This window comes from Paralichthys olivaceus, chromosome 6 (assembly GCF_024713975.1).
Source record: "Paralichthys olivaceus isolate ysfri-2021 chromosome 6, ASM2471397v2, whole genome shotgun sequence".
Taxonomy (NCBI): domain Eukaryota; kingdom Metazoa; phylum Chordata; class Actinopteri; order Pleuronectiformes; family Paralichthyidae; genus Paralichthys; species Paralichthys olivaceus.
The window spans coordinates 8,064,126-8,088,926 of record NC_091098.1 but is presented as its reverse complement, the minus strand read 5'-3'; the positions used below and the strand labels follow the sequence as shown (position 1 = coordinate 8,088,926).

At 42.1% G+C, this 24,801-nt stretch overlaps 2 protein-coding genes across 14 annotated transcripts in view; one reads left to right on the top strand and one right to left on the bottom strand.

Annotated features, from left to right (window-relative positions):
• The window catches only part of agrn (agrin), a 245,739-nt gene that overhangs the window by 55,156 nt on the left and 165,782 nt on the right, over nucleotides 1–24,801 (top strand). For 10 of the 13 annotated variants that reach the window (XM_069527093.1, XM_069527092.1, XM_069527089.1 and 7 more), the window contains exon 3: nucleotides 4,282–4,302. The exons of the other annotated variants lie outside the window; for them this stretch is intronic. In XM_069527093.1, the coding sequence (XP_069383194.1) occupies nucleotides 4,282–4,302 (21 nt within the window). The remainder of the gene's footprint in view (nucleotides 1–4,281; nucleotides 4,303–24,801) is intronic. 13 annotated transcript variants of the gene reach the window in all.
• ampd1 (adenosine monophosphate deaminase 1 (isoform M)) overlaps nucleotides 13,247–24,801 on the bottom strand; it is a 269,757-nt gene continuing 258,202 nt past the window's right edge. Inside the window, exon 15 of the mRNA XM_069527100.1 lies at nucleotides 13,247–13,323. Coding sequence (XP_069383201.1) covers nucleotides 13,262–13,323 — 62 coding nt within the window. The 3' untranslated portion in view covers nucleotides 13,247–13,261. The remainder of the gene's footprint in view (nucleotides 13,324–24,801) is intronic.

Sequence of the window (24,801 nt, the reverse complement as noted above, 5' to 3'; positions counted from 1 at the left end):
TTTGAAAACGACTCATTATGAAATCTATATCTGTGCTCTGAGAGTTAACCTCAGCCGATTCTCTATGGACACAGTCATACACTCCTCATTGATATCTACTGCAGATAAACCCGTTACAATGCTTGACACCGTGATCCAACGACCATCCACCACTATATCTAATAAGTAAAAATACCAATAGTGGCTGAATGAGGTTAGACGGAGATGTTGGATCTTATTCTGCTTGGCTTCTGCAGCACAAGCCTCATTTCCTGTCAGCTGAAACCATTCCACCATAATGAAGATAAACAATGTGAGCTTAGCTTTTTCTTCTGGCAAGCAGTTGTTTGGCAAAGTCCACCAAGGGCCACATAAACTGGGGCGACATGAAGGATATGTTGTCTGAAGTAAACAAGTACCAAAGGGATCCTTCCCTCCTTTTTCTGTTCTCACCCTGTGGCCCATTTCTCAGTCATTATTTATCCAAGTGTTGGAGAAAAGGAGGGGACAGTGAAAGGGTTGTATACACCTCACAGCTGGAAACTGATAGGACTTTTTACAACCCACCGTGTTGTGCGTGTGAAAATGCAGTGGCTGGTCCAAGTGCTTTAGAAATCTCCAGTCCTTGGCTGTGTTAGTGACTGACCTAAAGGCTCCACAGTGCAGACTCACACATGTTGTCTGAAGCTCCCATATGTCCCCTTGATTCAGGGACATAAAAAGGCGGCTTTCATTCCCCCTGATGACGTCCACAAGTAGTTCACAACTGGACCGTCTGTGAAAGTATTGGTTAGTGGTATGTGGAGAGGGGGGTTGACTTTGTAAAGACTTGTCATTCAGAAATATAAAATGGTTTCCTGTTATTAAGCATTTGACGCAGGTTGACAATTGCAATCACAGACCTTTATCGCTGCTCTGCATATTCTCTTCTTCCCCCTAAAAGCCTCGACCAATGTTAAACAGAGGGGGGTATTTAAAGTGTACAATAGAGCCAGAGAGGGGAAGGGAGGGATGACACATTTTTCTTCTTCCTGTCTGTAAAATCCTGCTTTTTTTTCAAGGGACTTCTTATTGTGAGGGGTCAGTATTCTCAGAGGGGGCTGTATACTGACTTTTTTTAGTCAGTATACAGCTGAGCTGCAAACAAAGACCTCCTTCCCCTGTGACAAACACCCACAATTTTTGACTGGAGTCTTCATGTGTGTTCAGCGGTACAGAGAACAGCGTGAAGAGAAACAGCAGCTCATGTGTCACCAATTTTTTTTTGGTGTCTTGTCTTGTCTCTCTATGTGTTCATTCACTTTTTAAGGTCTTTTTACTATATGAGAGTAATACCAGTGGCTGCCTGTATCCACTTCAAGACAATAGTTCTTGTGTACCGTGCTGTGAAAGGATCTGACCCAGGCTACATCCAGGGCATGGTTAAATCTTACACCCCAGCCTGTCCACTCCGCTCTGCATCAGCCAATTGACTTGCTGCTCCCTTCACTACGAGGGACACCGAGCCACTCAAAAAAATTACGATTGTTTGCTGTCCTGGCTCCTAACTGGTGGAACGAGCTCCCCATTGACACTAGGACAGCAGAAAGTCTACACATCTTCCGCTGTAGGCTAAAAACACATCTCTTCTGACTACACCTTGGCTAAGAAGACAGTCTAAGTCAAGTTCCAGTTATATGTTGCACTTACATGTAGCATATAATGTAATGAGTGCTTAGCTATATCGACATGTTGTATCTGTTCATATATTGTGTGTGTGTAGGAGGTTTATTATAATGGCAGTGAAAACAGTGGCTATTTATTATTTTCCTTTAATGTCCACCTTAGATTAATTCCTCACTTCTGATAAAATACCACAAAGAATTAACAGGAAAGAGTCATTCAGTCATTAGCTGTCCTGCATTTTAAGGAGGCTCACAGGCGTGTGGACCTGCGCTCGAGCATGAAAGTTTGACAGCCACATGAAAAAGAGCGAGTATGGTGAAATTTAATAACTGGAACTCTGTTAATTTCTAACCTTGGGTGGCACCAGTGAGCATTTGTGTGGGCGCATTCATGTGTACTAATTTTGGTACCAGGCACTAAAGCACACACCCATTCTTATGTGACCATGTGTGTGTGTTAAAGGAAGTCCTGTGACCGACCCCCCCCCCCGACTCTCCCTGACATGAATCACTTAGAACTAACATGCTCTGAGCTAAATGAACCCAACCCCCCCTTCTCGCTCACCCTTAATCACATTAACCTAAGTGATATGGGAACGCCAGGCCAGACACACACTCCCTCCCTCTCTCTCCGTCTTTCAACCCAAATAAATAGCCACTCCTTCAGAGCTTTAAGTTGTCTTAAGCTCCATCTTTGGATAATAGACCATTTGCTCCCCCAAAGACTCCAGTCCGGAATAATGAGGATCAGGATGAGAGGAGAGAAAGCAGGATGAGAGAAAAGGCAAGAGGGTGGAACAGAGGAGGAGAGCTGACACTTGGCTAATACCCGCCCCGGGACAAAACCCATCAAAACACCTGTTTAGTCGGGGTGTGAGGTTTTTGTGTGGAGCTACTAGTAGATTTTTCTTTCGTAGCTGACTGTTGTTGTGTTGGTGGTGGTGGAGTAACATAATGAAACAGCCTCTTGCCTGGATGGTGGCTTTTTTTTTTCAATGAGCCGGTTTAACTCCAAATAAACAGGCACATTTTGACTGTTCACACAAATGCATTTGTTTGAAATGCTCTAATAACATGATAGCAATAAGAGACCTACCTTTAAGAGAATAATGGTTTGAGTTAACAGCTTTGCTGACAGTAATTCGTCAAATGTCAAATTAAATAAACATATTGGGGGGGGTAATCTAAGGGTCAAAATAAATACTGTAGCTCTAGTTTAACTTAGAAACCAACAATAGCACATAACTCGAGTAAACCGGTTTGCTCTGACATCTTGATGAGTGATTTAAAAATCAAAATCAACATCAGTTCATCAATTTTTCATTGAGGTCATCATGTCAGACCTCTGAGTGCTTTTCTGTGTTTATGTTTTTTTAAACCAACTTCTGTCTGGCTTTGTCTGGAAGGTTTGTCCTGCTCATTTGTCATCTTCAGCAAGGTGGCTATCAATCTGAAAATCAGCAGATCAAAATCAGTCTGTGTGGGTTTGCTGTTTTGTTACCTCACTAGGACCAGTATACACTCTGACCTAGTTGGGATCAGTACACCTCTAGGGGGGGGGTGTGTATACTTTTCTATAAAATACAATACAGTCCAGCACTAAGTCAAATTATAAATTATCCTGCAGTTTCAAAAACAGTTTAACAATGAACAGAACGCCATCATCTGCAAGAATATATGAAATGATGAACAGTACGAGGTTAGTTTTAGCCTTCCTAGGCTACCTACATACCTGAAATCCCTTCAGCATTAGCATTGAGCAACATTTCATTAAGACACGATACTTTGATTTGATGCCAGTATGCATCTCTGTACAGAGTGAACTGAGCTATACAGAGCACAGACAGGCTGTCTCCACGGGTTCCTGGTTAAAACAATCAATGGAGGAGGTTTCTGTTTTATTCTCTGGTAAATAGCTCCCAGTTTTTTCTCGGACCAGCCCATGTTTTATTGATGAGCCTCTCCTGTGCCCTAACCCTCAGTCTGTATCAGCTGGGCAAACAGTAAATTGACAGGCCTGTGTGAGGCTGTGTGTGTGTATCTGTCTGTTGTGTTTGATAGGGTGAGTTTGTTGAGGTACTATCCACATCATTGTATTACTTTGTTCATGCTGGGCTTAAGGTCTTTGAATCTAAGATGTAGACTGTAGACTGTTGAGGCCCTTGAGCAAGGCACCAAACCACCCAATTGCCCCTCGGGCGCCTTCATGGCTGCTCACTGTTCCGTGTGTGGACACTGTGTGGTCTCTGTGTGGATTGTGTTCCGTGTGCTCCGTGTGTGCTCCGTTCACACGGATGGGTTCAATACAGAGGTCAAAGTTCCCCATGTTTGCATGTTGCATGCTGTGTGTGGGACCATAAAGAGGAATCTTAATCTTAATAGATGGAAGATGGAAGTGATTGTTGACATATGTTTTACTTCGAATAGTTTCGCTAGTGTTACATTGATTGTGAAAAACACTTTCCTCCTCACCATCATCCTCTTTAATCTACTCCCCATCACTCATTCATCCCACTCCTATCCACCTCTCTCTTCTTCAGTACTTCAGTACTCAAATATTCTTTGGGGTATTGTGTGACTTTTTTTTTGCAAACTAACTTGTTTTCCTCCTTTTTTTCCCCCCTTTTGCTTGCCAAAGCTCACAAATATATCATTGCAGGTAAGTGCTTGCTTTTACCAAACTGCCCCCTGTCGCTTCTTTGGTTTGTCCACAGTTGTTTAATCATTATGTGACCTGATCAAAAAGGAGTAAACTGTTGAAATGTGTGTCCTGCTACATAGTTGGTTAAATGGTTTATCGGAAAGGTTAAGATACAATCTAAAGCATTCTCATGGAAGCGCAATTTACTGAGCCTGTGAACTTGAGGAGCATTGCCATTCTCACACACACACACACACACACACACACACACACACACACACACAGACACACACACACGGTATGAACTAGCATGTGTGCCTGATTTAATGAAGTATGGGAAGTCTATGATAAGTATGCAAGTTTAATAGCATACATACTCTAAAGGAACATTGTGAGAGTTGTAAATGTGTTCAATTTACCTGCATGGAATTTGGAGATGAAAGCCCCTTGACTTCTTGATAGCTGTACTTGCTGACAGAATTAAAGGCAGGGGTCTTTAATTTCATACATTCTATATGCATGTAATTTGCTGTGATGAGCTGCAGTGTTAAATTTATCACAGGTATGCCACCGGCGTGCTGACAAATTATAGAACCACAAGTGGATGGTCATGTTTTGTAGCTAATTATATTATGTATTGTATCAACTCACTATACATGTGAAATGAGTAATAAATCATACAAAATAATAGTTCATTCTACATTTTAACAAATTATGTTTTTGGCCTTTTCACAATCTGTCAAAACATACTTCATACTCCCTTTTCACCGAAGATGTTTTGGCAAATATACTGGTAGTTAGTTTGCTAGTTTGCTACTTAAACCTGGAACACCAAAAATAATTTTGACAAATACGTAAAGGATCCTCTTTTTTGCTCTGTTTCGGTTTACACTAACTTCTGCTTTTCAAGAAGGCAGCACCAGACCTTGTTTGCCAGGAAAAGAAACATACTTGATGAAAGCAGAATTTATGGGCCAGAAAATCAAAGCAATCATCGGACAAACAGCTACAAAGTGTCCAATTGTCATTGTGTGTGGATTAGTCACCCTAGGCGACACATACAACTACATTCATTTGATAAATCGTTAACTGAAAAGTATTGAGTGGTGGAGCTGTAAGTCCCTGAATAAGAACAATTTGTTTAATTATTTGTTCTATAGCTTGAGCTAACACACTTAGACATTCAGCTGCAGCAGTGACTCTTATTGTCTTAACAAGTGAAGGTATTTGTGTGCAACAAATACCTTCACTTGTGCATCTGCCTGCCTGCAGTGTGTGTGTGTGGTATCAATTCTCAAGTGAGACTATAGATTTCCGTTAGATTATGTGGGAAGAATAAGGGTAGGGGTGAGGTCAAAGGTCATGCATGTTGAGTTTACGAAGGCTCTGGTGCTTCAACAGTCTGTGACTCGTACAGTGTTGGGTTTCCTTGGGGATCTCATTAGCTGCTATACAGGCCCTGAGCAAGGCACTGCAAACAAGCACCTGCAAGAGGAGAATGCAACACAGCTCATAGAGCTTGCAGACTGAGCTGGTCTGTTAATTCCCTTTGACCAAATTGGGTTCAGACCACAGGGTAATAACAGGGGTGACATTTCCTTCCGTGACGTTTGTTGTTTCCATCATCACATTTCCCAGTTTTTGCCACTTTTACCCTTTCCTGCTGTTTCAATGAGATTACTTATTTGCACTGTAATGTGACCGGGCACTACGAAAACATCATCTTGAATTGTGAAATTTGTTTATAAGCATCTACCTAAACTGCCATTAGTGCAATGGTTTATCCACCTTTGTCATTTTACAACCAAAAAATAGCCAAACAGTTCAGTTGAGATGGAAGCCCTCTTTCTCAAGCAGTTCCCCGACCACAGTTTCAGGAGCAAGCTTACGGCTCCTTCTCCCATGAACTGGGAGCCTTTGCAGAAACTCCCTGCATCTCCACTGCAGGGGAAGTTCTGGGGGAAATCTTTTTAATAACCAAAAAGTATAAGTTGTAGCACCCCCCACCCATTCCAGTCTGAAAATGCAGGTGAACAACGGTTTGCATGAACCTTAGCATTTCTTATATTAACTTGCTGGGATTAAAAGTTCCAGGTACATTTGGTTGAAACAAGGCTCAAGTGAATTAAAACAATTGGACTTGATTTGATATTATCCTGAAAACCTGTGGCATTTTAACCAAATTTTACAATCAATATAAACTCTACATTCACATTCACTCCTGAGACATGTTCCCATCCTGCACAGATTCCTAAAGCACAGTGTAGTAGATTTCTGATCCCACTGGAATCCTATTGGAGCCATAGAATTCCCATTTTTGTAGTTAAGACATGTAGCGTTTGTTACTGCTGTCTTTAGACTGATCTTTTGATTAGTTACACTTTATTTTGATTTGACTTGAACATATGGATGGAGGAAAGAGTAAGGGGGCAATATATTCCCTTTTTTAATACCCTGTGTAGCACTTGACTGTATGCTGGACCTTTGTCGTATCGGCATTGTCAGACAGGAAATGTTCCCCATTTCTCCGTTGAAGAGTTTGATACCACATGAATTGCACATTCTGCTACGAGCTGCAGGGATTTCATCACCAACAGATTCTATTATCTGCTCACCGGCATTTTCCTCAAGCCACCCTATTCAACATGGAAAAGGTAGTTTGGCCCTTTTAAAAACCAATGCACCCTTAAGAAGTCATGGCAGTGGAGGGGACATCTGTTGTAGGCTTAGCTATGAATCAAGTAGATACCAGTTTCCTTCCTTCTGTTGTTCCTCTTTTCCGCTCCAGTGCTCTTTTTTCTTTCTGAGTCAGAACTCCATTATCAGCACTTTAATGTGATTTCCAAACGTGAGAAGATGCAATTATCTGCTGTCTGGTTTGGGAGGTCAGTCTGTCCAGTAATCAGGATCAGAGGGTTACGGCCTGTAGCTTCTAGCTTTTTAGCCTCCTGTCCCAAGAGGATCGTTGTTATTTATATTGGATGATAAGCCTTATCCTCAATATTATCCAGCATGCGTGTGGATAAATGGCCACTACAAATAAATATTTCACTGCGGTACAGCTTATTTTAGTATTTGCCCACTGGCCTATTTGTAGAGGCACACTTTCTGACTGGCAGCTGACAGTCAAAGGAACAGCAACAGCACTCCCCTTTAAGCCCTTGGATATTTCTTGTCTCTTTGCCTCCTTTGAATTTAAATCAATGAGACTCAATAGATCACTTGAAAGGTAATTGCAGTCTGGAGGAGAGAATTGGACAGTTTCACTTGAGTGGATTGTATTTGTGAAGATCTCAGCGTGGAGACTTTTGACCTTGATGTCGAGACAATGTTTGATAAGTCTGCTCATTTAACGACCACTCGAAGGAGATATAAAACTGGTGCACAGGACAATGCCAGGGTGGAGGTATGCTCAGATTACAATGTAATAATTGATTTTATGCTTCTTAAAATAAATTATATGTAGTTGATCCAGACTACTCCTTTTTTCTCAGTTTAATGTTTCTCTGACTCAAGGCTTTGGGCTAGACGAGCAACAGCCCCATATGTTATCATGGACAATTCATCACACTGTCATGTCCCCTTCACTCCTTCTCCTGTTTAGCTTCCTTTCTGCCTCTTCCCTTGAGTTCAGAATGAGGCCCCCAGGCCCCCCGGCGTCCCTCCAGAAGCCCAGCCTTGGATTGGAGACATCCTCGTTTATCAGTCCAACAGAAAGCCTCCCTGTAGTCAGGGTCATCCCGACCTTCTGTATCAACCAGGCCTTCCTCAGATAAGAGGCTAATTAGCTGACACACAGAAAATAGACCACAGTTTCAAGGACCTTACTAGTGATGTTTCACTGTTCAGCCCTTTAACCATGACTCACTTATACCTGACACATCAGCAGACAGTTTAGCTCATGCTGTTTGAAAGGTGTCCAGCCTTTTTAGGCAGCTGTTGGTTTCAACAAATCAACTTGCAGAGACTTGCTGGTGATCCGTTTTCAGTCAGTGACCTTTCAGCCTGGTTTATCTGTCCTGTCATGTTAAATTATCATTGGGAATTTTCTGAATGTTTTAAGAGCTCTTCTTTGTTGGAGTTTTTCAAGACAGCCCAACAGCCATGATTTGAGATTTGGCTGCCAAAAACTTTGCATTATTGAGGCAGTGCATGTTGTCAGATGATCACACCCACACAACAAACATGACAGTGATATGACTGGTTGTGATCAGAATAGCTTGGATTATGAGAGTCAAGCTTACTCAAATTAAATATACTTCTTCAATAGGACATGCTTAAACCCTATACATTATATCATGTTGTCAGATGCATTTAGCTAAATGTTTCTGAAGTCATTTAGTCTGTAACTGTTGTGAAACAATTTGTTTTTTCTTTTCCTTTCCCTTGGTTTTCATGCTTGTCCTTCAGGATTCAGTATATATCTTGTGCATGTGTTGTATCTATTTCAAGGTGTCTTGGCCTTGAACGTTTACATGTCAGTTCTTGCATGCTGCTATACAGAACCAGTTATTTCCAAAAGCGTGTATGACTGTTTATTTCCATAGACATATGCACTCTCAAGAGTGTTTATGTCTCGCTACATCTGTGTGTGCCGCAGTGTTTATTTCCAAAAATCCAAACTGTGTTAAGAGAGGAAATGCTCTCAGCACCATATGTTTAGTGCTGTGAATCACGGCAGGGCTGAAAACTTCTGCTCGTCCCGTACTTTCATAACTATCGCTGGAACAATCTGCTAGAGATTCTCAAATGTCTTATCATCAATTAATGTTTCAATGTATTGTCTAACAGTGCAATTGTGGTCACAACATCATGGTTTGAATTTCAATAGTTTTTATGACAGCAATGTCAAAGTGACTTTAAAGACAAACCCTGTAGATACGCATAGAGCAATTCGAAAATAGATGAATCGACTTAAAATAAAATTGAGAACAGTACTATTTCCCCCACATGATTATGTGATTAAAACAACCTTTTATGTTCAAGTCTAGAAAACATAATACAATTTTGATAACTATCATCATACTTAGTAATAATAAATTCACAGGGTGCCAGTGTGTTTTTTGAAATTAAACATTCTGAAACCGTGCACATTTTCAAAATACAAATGTCCGTCACTTACGGTAAGGTACTGATCTGAACACAGTGTAAGATGGAGTTTTTCAAGGGCACATTTCCTCATGAACAGATGTGATTTGCTTTGACCTCAGTTCTAAGACCCTTGCTGCTCAGAGGCATGTTTATTGAGCTGCACATATTCTTTTTGGCAGCTCCAAAAACCACTGAGAGTCAGTCTAGTTGCCTGTTAACTCATCGTCAGGGCTGTGTTCTTCTCTTCCTTATTGGGAATGAATCTCTCTTGCGCGTGCTGTCTCTCTCTCACACACACACATACTGTGCTGTAACTTAATTGACTTAGTTGGAACGTGACCAAGGGTCCTTGAGGTTGCACTGATCCAAACTTTTTTCGCCCGACAGGCCTAAACACTTGTCTTTGCTCTACCTCACCCCCGCCTGCAGGCAGCTCCTCAGCTGTGTTTACTGTCCTCTTGCCTACTATGATTCCTGACCCATATGCAAACTCTTATCTTCAAGGCTCCATCAGACTTTGTGACCCGGCCAAGCTCATTAGCCCGGCATATTCCTCCGTCATTGTGTTATTGCCTCTGCCTGGTTTGTGCTTTGGCTTCACCAGCTGTAAATGCTGCTGCAGATCTACACATCACAATAAGCTGCTTCAAGTCTCTCAAAGACTTTGCTGTTTATGTCCTCTGCCAGTGTTCTAATTTCCCAATCATATGTGTGAGGTAATCTGATGCATAGCAGTGATTATTTTACCCTGTAGTGAATCCTGAACTAAGAACTCAGCAAAGTTTTTTCAGATCATTTTAGACTAAAACTGTGTGATTTTCCTTACGTCACAAGTGAGAAACAGAATTTCAAGCCAGTTTTTCTCTGTTTAACTAAACCCCCCCGAAATGTATCAGTGCATGCGTTACACTACAAATACTCCAATAATACGTGTAAGTGCTACAAGTATTGATGAGAGAAATATAGTGGATATTAAAACCACACATATTGAGTAACTGCTGTTTTTATTTACAACTGAATATATCCTGAAGCTTTGTGTAAATCTACTGTAGTATATGGTCCTTTGCAGGGTAAATTGGAATACTGACAACTGCACATACAGTATATTTACCGTTGCACTCAGTTAATGAACTTCATAGGTTATTACTTCATCAGTCATGGTGATACAGGTAATGCGATGGAGGTCTGTGATTAAGAGAGGTTCACTCTATCTGTGGAGGGTTGTCTTTCTCTCTCCTGCCACTGACAGTGTGACTGAACAGAACACGGCTACTCCTTGCATTTGCTGCCCTCTCATGGCTGCATGCTGCTCTCTCAGTATACTGCTGTACTAACCCTTAAAGCCTGTGCTACAGTGATCAGGGAAAGTGACAGATGTACGGACACTGGGGTAAGTTGTCTCATGTTGTCAAACCTGCTGGCTGGTTTTCCTCCTGAAGGGAATCTGTTTCTGCTCGTTTAGTCGCCACAATGGTTCATAAGTAGCAGGTTAGCTGGAGTCAGCTTTTCATTATTCCATTGGTCAAATAAGTCCAAATTTTAATTTGCGAGTGTCCAGTTTCACCTCACTAGAACCACACAATCCATTTGTTGTTTGCTGGTTTCGTCTGAGGGTCGCTAACAACTGAAACATGGTATAGCTTGATAGAGAAGGAGACTAACAAGGAGTTTTCATGCTCTGTTTGAGTGTTGAGGCCAGGAGCACTGTTAGAATGACTCAACAGCTTTTCTACATCACACCTGTTTTTTGTCTGGATCTGCTCTTTTAAATGTGCTTAATGAGAACTTCTGATTTAACCCGCACAACAATCCATATTTTACCAAAGCCTTATCTCCTTTGATTAAACAACCCGATGCTCAAACCCTGTTGATGTGCCTATTTACCTAAATCTCTACCTGATTACATTTTCTTTGCTGTTGCTGAAACTGACCTCCATGTTTCTTTACATGCCTCAACAGAGGATTAATTTAATAATTTACCATCAGACATATAGATAATAATAGTTAACTTTGACTGAAACAAACACATTGATCACTGATGAGGTTTGTTCTTGTGTTTCACCTCTAACTGCTCTGGGGTCTTCTCTAATCTGCTAGAGCCTTCACATTTGCAGTAGTCAAGCTGCAAGGACAGGTAGCTACACTAGAGGACGCAAATGCTCCAACACTGAGTATAGGAAGGCGGCTCCCTCAGCTGAGCAGCGCCTCCCGAGGAGTTCAAACCTAAGCTCAGCCCCCGCTGGCGCCCTCCCCCTCCTCTCTGGGGTCACACTCATCAGGGCTTCACGAAATACAATCACAGCAGACTGAGGACATTACCATTCAAATACATACTTTTCACATGAAAAACAACCGCTACTCAAGCAAAATGTGCTGTCACAGAGGTATTTTAGTTTAATGATGTTTTTTTTTATGGTGCATCTGCTATAAAACCAGAGCGGAGAGTGACAGGAATGAGAAATGAGGAGGGGGGAGGCAGTGAGATGGATTTGATACAGACATATTACTGGAACATTATATACATCCTGATCATTAATAGGAAGGAAATGGAGAGGGAATTATGAAAGAAAGTTGATTAATGCATATTCATATTCATATTCAATTTATTATTTGAGCTGTAGTTTTATCGCATCTTGACATTATTGTGGCAGAGAAGCTGGTGCAAAGTCTGTTTCAGCATTGTGTTACTGGGGTTATTGTGTTGCCAAGGGCAGTGCCTCCATCATCACCCAGTAGGACATGGGGGGTTATAATATCTAGGTTATGGAAATATAATCTTTTTCACCCATGATCGCTCCTACTGTATATGCAGTGGGCTGCAGAGAAGGGATGAGTGTGTGTGTGTGTGTGTGTGTGTATGTGTGTGTGTTCATGTGCCCAGGGGCATACTAAGTAGGTAAATGTGGATGGGGGGGGTCTCCCCCATCTGGCGTGTGTGCATGTGTGTGTGCGTAGTCTCCCCACACCCCTCGCTGTCCATCTCCAGATTAAGAGGCCAGCGCTGAGTCTCTGACCCAGAATTCTTACCCTATTCTGTCCCATCTTTGCACACACCCACGGCCCCCTGCTTCGCCAAATGCCCCCCCTTCACCTCCATTTTCTCGTCCGGACAGACGGCCTCGTGGGACAGAAATGGGGTGAGGTTTCCATTAGCAGGTCTGCCCCTGATGTGTGGGCTGTGGTGTTACATCTGTAGACCCACACTGAAGAAAAATAGGGTTTGAAAGCGATGGTGTCAGCTGTGGATTTGGTTGGGGAGGAGAGCTTAACGTGTTATTGGTCGGGGGGCATAAAATTGAGGACACGTTTTTTTTTACAAATGTGGTAGGACATTTAAATGACATCATGTTTTAATCTTTGGATATACTGTATGCTGCAGGTGGCATTGATTTGTTTCAGTGTAGTGGGGGAAAAGTGACCAATACTTGAATTTTGAGGCGTATATCAATAGTTACTTGCATTAAATACATCTAATCATGATATACAGTATATGCTGATACACATTGCACATTTACTGTCATGTCTTTTTAGTTTTCTGTCTGCTATGGCACAATCAGAAATAGATGCCAAAGCAGTAACCCAGATCCTCCGTATGTGACTGTCCCCTTCCCCCATATATACATCTGCTGTACCTCCATCCCCTCTCCAGCTCCCCATTGCTGGCCCTGACTCTCCTTGGATCCACTCTGCTGTCCCCAATACATCCAGTCATCCATCCATCCATCCATCCATCCGTGCACAGACCTTCTCCTTAGGCACTGACCCATTGGGGGCTTTGTGTGAATCCAGGCCACACCCAGTGCAGAGCTCCCAGTTTTGTCTTGTTTGTCACACAACGCATGACTGGAGGCCTTGCTGTAGCTCTAACCCACCACACAAACACCATTCAGCACCAAAACATGGTCCAACGCTCTGTTCTGTGCGTTAACACGATGTAATGGATCTTCTTTGACACCCGAACAATAAGATATGGCTATGTTTACAGCGTGAGCAAGAAGCTGCCCCAAGTAACAGACTGTGTATGCTTGTGTGATGCCTTTAATCACCCCTGCAGCACATAGCATGCTTTTCTTCTCCTTTTTTCAGCACCAATTATCATCATTGACAGTGATGACTTTTGATTTTGACACGTTGGCTTTACACAGTGTAGTCGTCCCACACAGCAACAACGATGACACTTCCCTGCAACGGAGCTGAGGAAATAACAACGCAGCATATGGGGCTTTATGATGGAACCGTAAGCATCCAAAATACTTTCACTTTAATGGAACGCATGCCCCATCAAGTAGGGTGTGGGAGCTCACATCTAAAAGCCATTAACAGCCAGACTTCCACTGAATCCTTAATGACTACATGTTGAAAACAATGCGTCTCCGACTGCACCAGTCTTTGAAATGATTGTTCATCAAACTGAAAAAAATGGCATAAATAGTGCCCTTTGGCTTCCACGCTATTCATGTGAGTGGCAACCGTGTTGTTCGGGGTCATTCGGAAACGACTCGTGAAATTTCAAGTTCTTCATTTTAATTTCCTCAAGTTGCCTGCTCCCATTATCGCTGAATTAAGCTATTATCCTTTGTTCGGTGAATTGAATAAACTGGTTTTGGGATTTATTTAGCAATGTACCTTATTTATGAGGTGATTGTGCCCTGTGGCAAGCCCCATTTCTCATTTCTAAAAAGATTATGGTTCCCTAATTGATAAGATAAACAGGCCATTATGGGGTTTATTTGCTAAACCTGGCAAACTGAATTGTGTGTTTTTTTCCCTTCCTGTCGTGTTAAACTAATCCATCTCTCCAATTTTTAATGTAGTGCATGTAACAAGGCAAAATTGTTATCAGACGCTTTCAATTATGATTTGTACTCCAGGGTAAATCTTTGTGTGTGTGCTCAAGGCAGAAACGTCTATCCTCACTTTGCGACTGAATGTTTAAGTGGGCCTATTAAAGTTACATTATTTGGACTCACTATTGTGATGTAACTGGGGAAAACGGGAGCGCTGGAAGAGAGATACAGGCATAAAAATCCATTAAGGGTCAGTGGGGAGAGAGAAGTGGGAGCTGCTGCTGGGAAAAGGATGGTGAGGTGGGTATAAGGGGACATGCAGCAGAGGTAGGTTGCCCTAATTAGCACTTTTGGCCATCTTGTCACATACCTGCTTAATTGGCATGCCGAGAGGTTAGGGAGAATATGAGCAGGGGGTTCGGAGCGGACGGGTCATGCCTGTAAATGTGTGGGAATTGTTTTGTGTCTGAGTGGCGGAGGGGATTGATGGCGCTCAGAGTGCATCCTTTTGAGGACGAGAGAGGGAGAGACAGAAAGACTGTGTGAGCTCATCAGCATAAGCATTAAACATTTACGCTGACCCACAAACGCTGACAGCCCCCCCCCCCTCCTTTCAGTCAGTCTCATCACTTCTCCTCCCTCTGCTTCATATCCTCTTCCCCCTATCGAGCAGTTCCCCTCCACATACATACACACACCCAGGCATATCAGCGCTGATTTCTCTTGTTGATAATGAGGAGTCAGTGGGAGAGAACCAGAGGAATTGTTACTTTAGTTGGAAGATGGAGGGACGGTGGGCTCTTGCTACAATAAAGAGGAGCTACTTAGGTTTTAGACAAGTGGCAGACCTGATGCTCTTTGCACCTTCTCTTCAGTCAACCACTCCACTTCTGTTCAATAATGGGGATAGATTTTATGATCTGCATATATTTTCAAGATAAAGAAAACAGCATTGTCCACTTCTAGGGTTACTCTGTCTCCTCCTTACCATCACATAGATATTTGTAATTTCATTAGTTTGGGTGTCAGAGGGAAATTTGATCTCTAGCCAAGGCTTTTGCCCCCTAACAAGATTGTCTACTCCATCACACCCTCGGTTTGTAATTCGTCTGATATGTGTGCATTATTATATCGACATTTTAGTGTGTCATTAAGAACATTGGCATTAATTCATATCTGCAGGTTTTAAGCCCTGACATCACGATTTACTGCCAAAAGACTCTGTTCCATGGAGATGCTGCAGCTGCGGCTTTTACTGATGCTGCTCTGTGGTTTTTAGGGAAACAAATAGGAGAGATGCAGACTGTTTATCATGATCGACTGCAGATGTCTTTCTGTGGCCAGTGCACTCTGCTGTGGAAATGGTTTGGGCAGTGAAAGAGAGAAGAAAATACAACAAGGATAAAAAGGGGAAATTAGAGTCTCTCTTGGTCTGTCTCTCTTGTTCTCTTTCTTTCTCGGTCCATCGGTGGTCTGTAATAGATGTGATGGAAATTGATTTACAGGTGAATTATTTTGTGTGCCCCTCAGTCTCGGGGGACAATAATCTCCCCCTCCTTCCTCCTACCTGAAGAGACTTGTGTGACTCACAGGCTGTCCTTATCTGTCTATCTTCCAAAAAGACTGCTTTAATTGTCCATTTCAATATTCTGGACCGTTTCCATGACTCTTTCGCCTCGAGCCTCCTTGCTCAGTGTTGAGCACTACCTGTCTATTAGGCAGCTGATTTCCTGATCGATAAGATGGAGAGTGATGTGTGGAAAGAGCAAAGCTTGAGTCACTAGAGAAAAAGAACGATTTTAAAGGGCAAGAGTGCCCAAATCATTTCTCTTTCTTCACATCGACAGCAGTCTCAGTCTTTCCAACCCACAAATCATTGCCTTGTTAATCCCCCCGTCAAGTCTTATCCCTCTGGGTAAATGCCAACGCGATTTTTGTGAGTTTTAGGAGGAAAACCGTCACAAGAAAATACACAGTGGTCATCCCTGTGAATGAGGCTTTACCGTTAGCATCTGCCTCTGTTTTCCTGGGTCTTCTTCTTCTACTCCTTTGGGGTAGTTCGCTTTGTTTCTTCCTTTATGGAGCCAAAGCAGAGGGCTAAAAGGCTAAGGTGTGCTTTATAAACAACAGAGGAAGGGCTGGTGGATGAGTCAACATTATTGACCTGGGGATATGGGACTGAGGAAAGATAAACTCTGCTGAAGGGATGATCAAGCTTACTATAAGTTATGTCTTGCACCATTTGCCATTTGGGCATTGAAGCCAAAGCCTGATTTAAGCCAAGGTCAGGCAACTGAGCTTTGGGATGTGTTATATTAGCTCAGTACATTTTATTGTATTGTACACATCCTAATATGTGACATATTTAGAAGCTTAAAAACTAGTACATTTTTGAACCAATGGCAAACACAACAGCATTTATTATTACATACAGTAGTTTGTGTCTTGTCAATTTCAGTGTGAAGTACTTGTACTTTCTACAAAATCTGGACACGACCCTAAGCATATGTTCATTTTAGGGGATTTTTCTTGGTACATAACCTACGGATCTTTGTTAACACTTCAGCCTTGACAACAAACAGTTGAGGAAGGAAAGGTGAAGTATGCTGGAAAAAAGGTCAGTATAATACCAGGAAACTATTAGGCTGGCAAAACAGAAAAATTCCACCCCAAACCAACAACACATGCTTCAAAAAAGCAAAAAATATGAAATCAAAGAGAGACAGAAAAAGGGGAAAAAATGCAGAGAGAAAAACAAGACATACATGTTTTCATATGCATTCATACATTGTAAACCGTTGCCTTGTCGGGACAAATGAGTCACAATCTCAGTAGGACAGAAAAGGTGGTTTTAGAGTCTCCAGTAGTGGATTTATATTTGAGATCATATGTTAGTTTTTCCTTTGGGAGAATATCCTCATAACGACCGTGGGGACCTGTGATGTGGTCCACCGCAGCAAAGTACACTTTTAAGGCAATTGTAACTTTAAAGAGATTTAGTTTCTGTATCAAAAAGATGATTGGAAGTATGGGTTAGCAAATACAATGTAGAAGACAGTGTGAACTATAGAGCTGTCCAGAAGATTGGGGTTTGATACCATGAACACTTGTATTTCACTTTTAGAACTGAGGGTTAAGCTGTTGAAGTTCTGGAAGCAAATAGGTGTCAAATAGGTCCAGTGGAAAAAATCAAGTTTCATCTGTGTATAGAAATTGAAGTACATTTCAGAAATGATCCCATTGCAAATCTTAGCCCAATCTTCAGAACTAAATGATACCCCGCTCCCACAATGACTTCAGGGTATCATAAGGAATCTGAGTAAAGCGGTAGAGCATAAGTGTCTTAAATGAAAGTAGTAAAATTATTCCTTTGAGAGATTTGTCCAAGACTATGGCATTCTCCGATTCTGACAGTCTCACACTGATCCTGTAAAGGGAATATTGAAATCAGTTCTGATTTGCTCTAATGACTTTAAAAGAGCCCTGCGAAATCAGATTGCCATTACTGGAAACCCACCCCATCAGACCAATATTCCTAATCTCTGCTGGAAGATCCGGATTCAGTGCCAGCAAAGAATATTTAAATGTTTTCTCACATCTCTTCAAATTTATATGGCGATATTATTGATAAAAAAATTATCAGATCTGTATTATTGATAAATCGAAGGGATCTGAGCCTTCAAGAATTACATGCCAAAGATTCAAGACCCATTCATAAGGATCCTGCCTATTCATAAAGCAGTTTGTCTTCATTTTGAGTTGAGCTCACTAGAGTTGTAGATGGAGCAGAGACAAGCCTCCCAGTATCTTCACTTTTCACCAAATCCATTGTTTCTCTGAAAAGTAGAAGCAGGTAAACCTGAAGAGTTTGATTCAGATTGAATTTGGTACTTGCAGGACATTTGCAAATTCCAAACTGAGGGTTTGTTTGGTTAAGTATTTGTTCTAAACATTTTCTCGATTTGTCCTGTTTCTGGACTTTCGCTCGATGAGAAATATAAGAGACAACTTGTTCACACAAAAGTTGAACTTTAATGTGCTGCCTGGTTGTTGTTTATCGGAAGAAACCCAGATGATTTAGGTTATTATTATTATAGCATTGTGTTCTTATATATGAGATCTGCTAGTGCCAAAAAACAAGACATTGATTTTTAGCTTTGATTAATTAATTATCATCATTTATCAATAATTCATCATTTGCCACTAAAATATTAAAATAGTGAAACATTCTAATCAACCAGGTATAAAATGGCCTTGAAGAAGGAAGCTACACTCCACATACATTAAGCTTTCTTCATATTTCCACCTGTCTCTTAGCACATGACCTCAGGATGTGTATTGCCTGGTGATTCGGTGCTCAAACTCTGAGCCAGAGCTCATCCAGCTGTGTCTCATCTCCTGGTCCTCATCCAGAGGTTGGTGCCAGCAGGCCAGGCAAGCAGGCTGTCTTACCCGAGCATGAGGAGCTCCCCTGGGGGCAATCACACCATATATACCCTCAAAATCTCAGTTACGGAGAAGCCAAGGAACCTGACACAAACTCTCAGACCTGCCAGCGCAGCGTGCAACATATAACGATGTAGACACACATGCAGGCATCAACCTATACACACCACTCTCCTCTGCCAACAGTGGGGTCCTGAGGGTTACGCTGCTCAATTTCTCTCCCTCTCTTGTTCTTGCTCCATCTTGGCAGGAGCTGCTCCCACCTATCCCACCAGTCATTACCCTCTTGCTGCCTCACCCTTACTCTCACCCTTTCTACTCCTTGCTGCCATTCTGGCTCCCCTCTGTCTTCTCTCTCTGTCTGTTCATCCACCCTTTCCAACCTCCTTACATCCAGTGCCTATATTGTTACTTACTGCACCTCCTTAGTATCTGCCTCTCTTCTCACACCTCTCCCCCTTTGCTATCTTAAAAACTCACACTTCTTCTTTTTCCGTTGGTGTATTCCACCAGCCCTCCCCTCCCGCCTCCCCCAAACTCTCCCTCTACCTTAGTCTACCACTCTGCTCTTTCAACTCTGTACTAATTTGCCTCCTCCTCTTCTGGGCTCGGCCGTGGCTCCAGCTCCTTTTCCCCTGAGATGTGATTGCCTGCAGAGTGTGTGTGAGAGCAAGTGTGAGGTGGTGTGTGTCTGTGTGGAGAAGTTTGATTGTGTGTCCCTGTCTCTGATAGAAAGTGCACATAGTTGAGCTCAAACTGCATATGCGGGTGCATATGTGCATTTGAGAATAAGACAGGAAGTGTAAATTCATACAGTTCAGTTTGTGTGTGTGTGTGTGCCTGTGTGTGTGTGTGTGTGTGTGTGTGTGTGTGCCTGTGTGTGTACGTGACTGTACCTTCAACCCCCCCTCTGGTTCTAATGAAACAGACTGCATTAGCAGAACATGGGTGCCAAGGGATCTTGGTAGAAGTAAGCCACAGGTTTAAAACCCCCCTTAACCACTCACCGACCCAACCGCCCACACACACACACACACACACACACACACACACACACACACACACACACACACACACACACACACACACACACACACACACACACACACACACACACACACACACACACACACACACACACACTCTCTCTGCCCTACCACCTCCCTCAGGGCAACTCACCAGCTAGCAAATCATTTATCACACAGTAATGGCTCTGATGATTTCTCTCTCTCTCTCTCTCCACCCCCCCTGCACACATACATTCCCAGGGTGTGTGCACAAGTTGTTAGAGCTGTTAAGGGCACAATACTTACCCAAAAAGTACACCTGTCCAATCAGCCAAAATCTGTCGGGTTTCCACACAAGCACCATTTGCCCAAATCAAAGTTCTTCAAAGGGGAAGAGAAATTGCATTTCTCAAAAGATGACAAAAATGTAACTACATTTTGATAATCATTTGAGCTGAGCGTGAAAATTCATTCCTGAACTGAGTAGTTTTTGGACAACGTCTTTGCTCAGGCTCCACTTTCTATCTTTTTGATAATCTTTAACCACATCTCAAATACTGATTACACAGTAATCAAAACTGTCAAATGTTGTTGAGAAATGTAAACGAGTCAGGATTATTATGTCAAATTATCAACTTTTTTAATTTTGCATTGACACTTTGTTTTATAAAATCTGTCCTAGATATCAGAAGCTGCACCCAACAGTTGGTTAGCTAAGCGTAGCATTAAGATTTGAAACAATTAAACAGCTAACTTGGCTCTGCCCAAAATAAAATATCTGCCTACCAGAACCTCTAACCACCAGTATTGTTTCTTTAATCTGCCCAAAAAAGTATAAACGCAACATGTTGTGCTTTAACATGTCGATAGATCCAGTCCAGATGCAGTCACCATGATGACGAGACTCATGTGCAGACATTGTCAATCTCCTGATCCAACAAATATCAAAATGTTGAAGGATTCCTTTACCAATTCTTTATGTTGTATATGTTGAATAGTTATTTTAAATGTTTCTGAGTTGGTCAGATAAAGATGTCTCCTTTGGGAGTTTGTGGTGATTTACTATTTTGTTGCATTTCATGAAGTGAAAGATTAATTGACCATCAAAATAAAAAAATAATTTTATTTGGGGCATAATGAAAATAGTGATTGCATCCTTTTCAAATGTAAATTCCTTTTCATTAACTAACAAAACATTTTCGTACATATGATTGAGTATTTTTCAAATTTTTTGACACAGTCATGAATCTACCTGAAGGCTTTTTCATTCGTTCTTTCTGATAATTGATGTTTGGTCAATCGTTAAGAGAAGAATCCTGAGAAGTATAGGATTGATTGATGCTTTTTGTGTGTTCAGAATGGAAGTGGTCTGTGGCTACTTTTAGCAATTATGGTCACCGAGGCTAAACAGACAAAAAGAAAAAGTGAATGCCATCGAAACACACAATCTGAGGAAAAGGACATTGCTGTTTGCACTATAGAAATAACAGCAATCTTCAAAATGTAAAGTTTAAAGATAAAAAGAAATTCAAGGATTATCACTGGAGTGAAATCCTGTCTCGCAAACAGCAGTGGGCAAGTGCTGGATAAGAAAGTCGGGCTCGCCGCTGTCAGATCCTTATTTTCTTTTATATTCCTCTATGGAAGGGCCTGATAGGTAAACATGAAGTGCTGCATGCAGGTTCTTAATCCTCAAAATTCAAAAACAGTTTCATCTGTCTGACATTTTGAGGATCCCAGTTTGTAATAATTGCACAGTGCTTCTTAATCTCTCATGAATATGGATGCATTGTGAATATCTCAATTGGTAACATTTAGAGTTCTCCTGCTTGCATGCCTATGAAATTCTCTTTTTGAGGTCTATTTTCTTGCTGTGTTGTGTTTCTCATGGGGGATCAGCCCTGACAAGTAGAGAGACTTTTCCCTGAGCTGACAGCAATTTTCATCTTTACATTTGTTGCTACTGGTGAAAATGGGTTTGGTCTTCACTCTAACTGGATTTGAAGAAAAACAAGTTGAATTGATTGGCTGTGGCCCTGTGGTTCTCCGCTATTAGGAATGATGGCATAGCTCTCATGACAGCCAATCAGGTGAGCTATTGCGCACATGGTTCATTTGTTGCTGTGAAAAGGCGAGACATACGATCCGACCTTGTGTCCCCGGGGAGTCACCGGGCCCTGCGAAGACTCATAAGGGTCAAATGGCAAAGATCTGGATTAGATCAAGAGGTGGGTGTGGGGAGGGAGGGCTGGTGGAAACATGAGCGGAGGACTGGGACTCAAGGGTGGAGAGATGGAGAAAAAGAAAGAAAGACAAGATTGGAAAAGGGATCACCGTTTTCCCTCCTGCTTTGGATGCAGCTGTTGTCGTGTCCTGACCAGTGTAGAAATTGCCAGTATGTTATCATTCAGGAAATGTAGTGGCATGCAGAGAAATGAAAAGGAGGTAAAACTGGCAGAATGCAAATAGCTTGCAGGTGTTGGGATGGAAATGAGTGATAGATGAGGTGTTTTCGCTCGCCTTATAGAAATACAGTGAGAGAAGTGACCCATATTGTCTCAAGCACTGCTCCTGAATTGCTGCGAGTAACAGCTAGTCTCTTTTCTCTCCTTCTTCCACTTGATTTTTCCCTCAGAATCTATCTGTCTCCCTCTTTCCATGTCGTTCTTTTTTCTCTTTTTCATTCCTCCCTCGGCCACGTCACCGGAATGGTTTTCAAAATGAAATCTAACAAATCAAAATGTTTCAAACCACAGCATGGTGTTTTCAGCATACGAGGCGTTACCGTAGCAACAGGGCAATAATTCTTCCCCCTGCTGTCTCGTACAGATCGTGTTGCATGAATTTGGCATGACATGTGAGACCTGTGGTATCATTTATGCTGTCTGTACCTGTGCGGGTGGACCGCTGCAACTGATGTAGTTTAACATGTGCTGCAGAGCGATCAGTCGTCTGCTTCCTGATGGTGGAAAGCAGGGACCTGTCTGGTGTGGAGGGTGCTGGGTGTGAATGGTACGTGGGTGATTGACAATGTGGGAATTAGACACCGTACATGTGTTGATTCTGCAAAGATGCCAAGTCTCCCTGTAACACCTGCATGTCTTTTTTTTTGTAAGGAAAATATCCCATTTTCCAAAGCTCTGGAGTTGCTCCACGTTTCTTTTCTCAAGGATGAGAGCGGCTGTGCTTTGACCCTGTGTCCAGACTTTGTTGTTTACCTCGCAGATTAATATGCGCCCCAGGATGCTGCTGGTGCCGCCGGCTTCTAAATGTCTCTTTTGGTCAGCCGGCATGATTTTCGCTGCCGTTGTTCCTCTTCATTTACCTCGTTTATCACTTTGTTACCCAGATGAATAATGGATGAGGCCTTGTTGCCTCGGCGACACGCCAGGCTCATCATTGTCATGCGTTTTTTCGCAAAAACCATGTCCACTGACCTCCTTCCTTTTCCGCCTCCTCCCTGAGTCCTCCCCCACCACTTCAGAATGACAGACGAGTTGACACATCGGCACATAGCGCCCATGCAGTGATTCAGTCTTGGCTGTTCAGCACAAGCTGATGAAGATGAAGCAGAAAGGCCATGATAGAGGGACATGCATATGTACACAAACACAAAATGTTCTTGTCAGGGATCCAGAGAAGCACATATTTGCCCCCTTCATTGATTCACACTAGATTATTATTGCTTACTCACACCATGTCCGATATAGAATGGCTTTCTACGGCATGATCCATCCATCATCCATCCACCCATCATCCCAGCACATGGGATAAAGCAAGGAAATACATTAAACAGGTACATTGACAAGCTTACACACTCACAGTAAAACTACATTTTATACCAGGCGGCATCTGGGTTTCTCCAAAGACTGCTGACTAGAGCAAGATGCTAGAGATTCCAGAGGAAATCCAAGGCAAGAACATTTGGTATGAATTCTACACACAACTATGCAAACTGTAGAAATTCAAAAATAACTTTGATTGCTGTGCTCATGACTTAGCACACCTTATTTAGTTCAGCCAACACAAGGGTACTGCTTCATGTCAACTTTAATGAATCTACTGTTTGTAAAATCTGCCTTGCTCTTTAAGGATACCTTGTACCAATAAGGCAGTCACAGAGAAGATTGATTTTTTTCTGCTGTGACCGAGCGGCAGCACGTATTATCCTTTATTGATCCTTGTAGAGAAATACTCTTGCCTTGACCCCTACAGATGGAGGTCAGAGGTCAGGCTCAGCCACAGGACAGCTCTTAGAAGCTGAATAGTGTTGGATGTTTGACAAAACTGGAGTTTAAAGCTAAGTTTTGCAGTGTTGGTGAGTGTTGCAAATGATTTCTTAGCTGAAGCATTAGAAAAGAAGGTCACCAAACATCAGTTAGTCCTTTATACTGGCTTTTGCAGAAATCCCTGCAGTTACTTGCTAGGGCCTTTTTCTGATCTTAAACTTATTTTGAAGAAGGTGGAATTATTAAGCATCCATTGAACCACCTGGTTCTCACCCTATTATTCTTTTTTTCTTGCAAATTTTGTGGCAGTCCATTTATTTTAACCCTGCAGCACCTTGTAGAATTTGAAGGGGAGAAGTGTGTCTGTCTCTATACTTTTCTCTAGCAAGTGTATGAATGCCATTTCATTGCATTTATCTTGTAGAAATGTGTGTGTTGAAGAGACTCTGAGCATTGTGTGGCTGGAAAACAGGCAGCTAAAGACTTGAGGTTGACAGACAGCCAATCTGAGGGTTACAGGAGGGTATATTGCTGTCTGTCAGCAGGCGGAGGAGTCCGACAGTAGCTCTCTCCTGGCTTTGGTTTCCTTCTTACTGAAAACCACCTATGACTACACTGACCTTGCTAACCCCTGAGCTCATGGTACAAGATAGCAGACCAACCACTAGCAGGAAAATTCCCTTTACTTTCTCTGCAGCAGCAGAAAAATAACAACTGTGGTGGTGCTCGTAATGGCTGGCAACCATTTTATATTTAATAAAAGAAGGTTAAGTTGAACAAATTTAGCCTCAAGTTTTCAAAACTGGCAAAAACAGGTATTGCGGTAAAGTAGTTAGCCCTTTTTATCTGTTGAATTATAACCATGGTGATGACGTGGTGATGATCTTTCCACAAAACAAGTTTTCACATCATAAACTTTCTTCTGTCCATAGAGTTTGTTTGGTTTGAAAATATTTT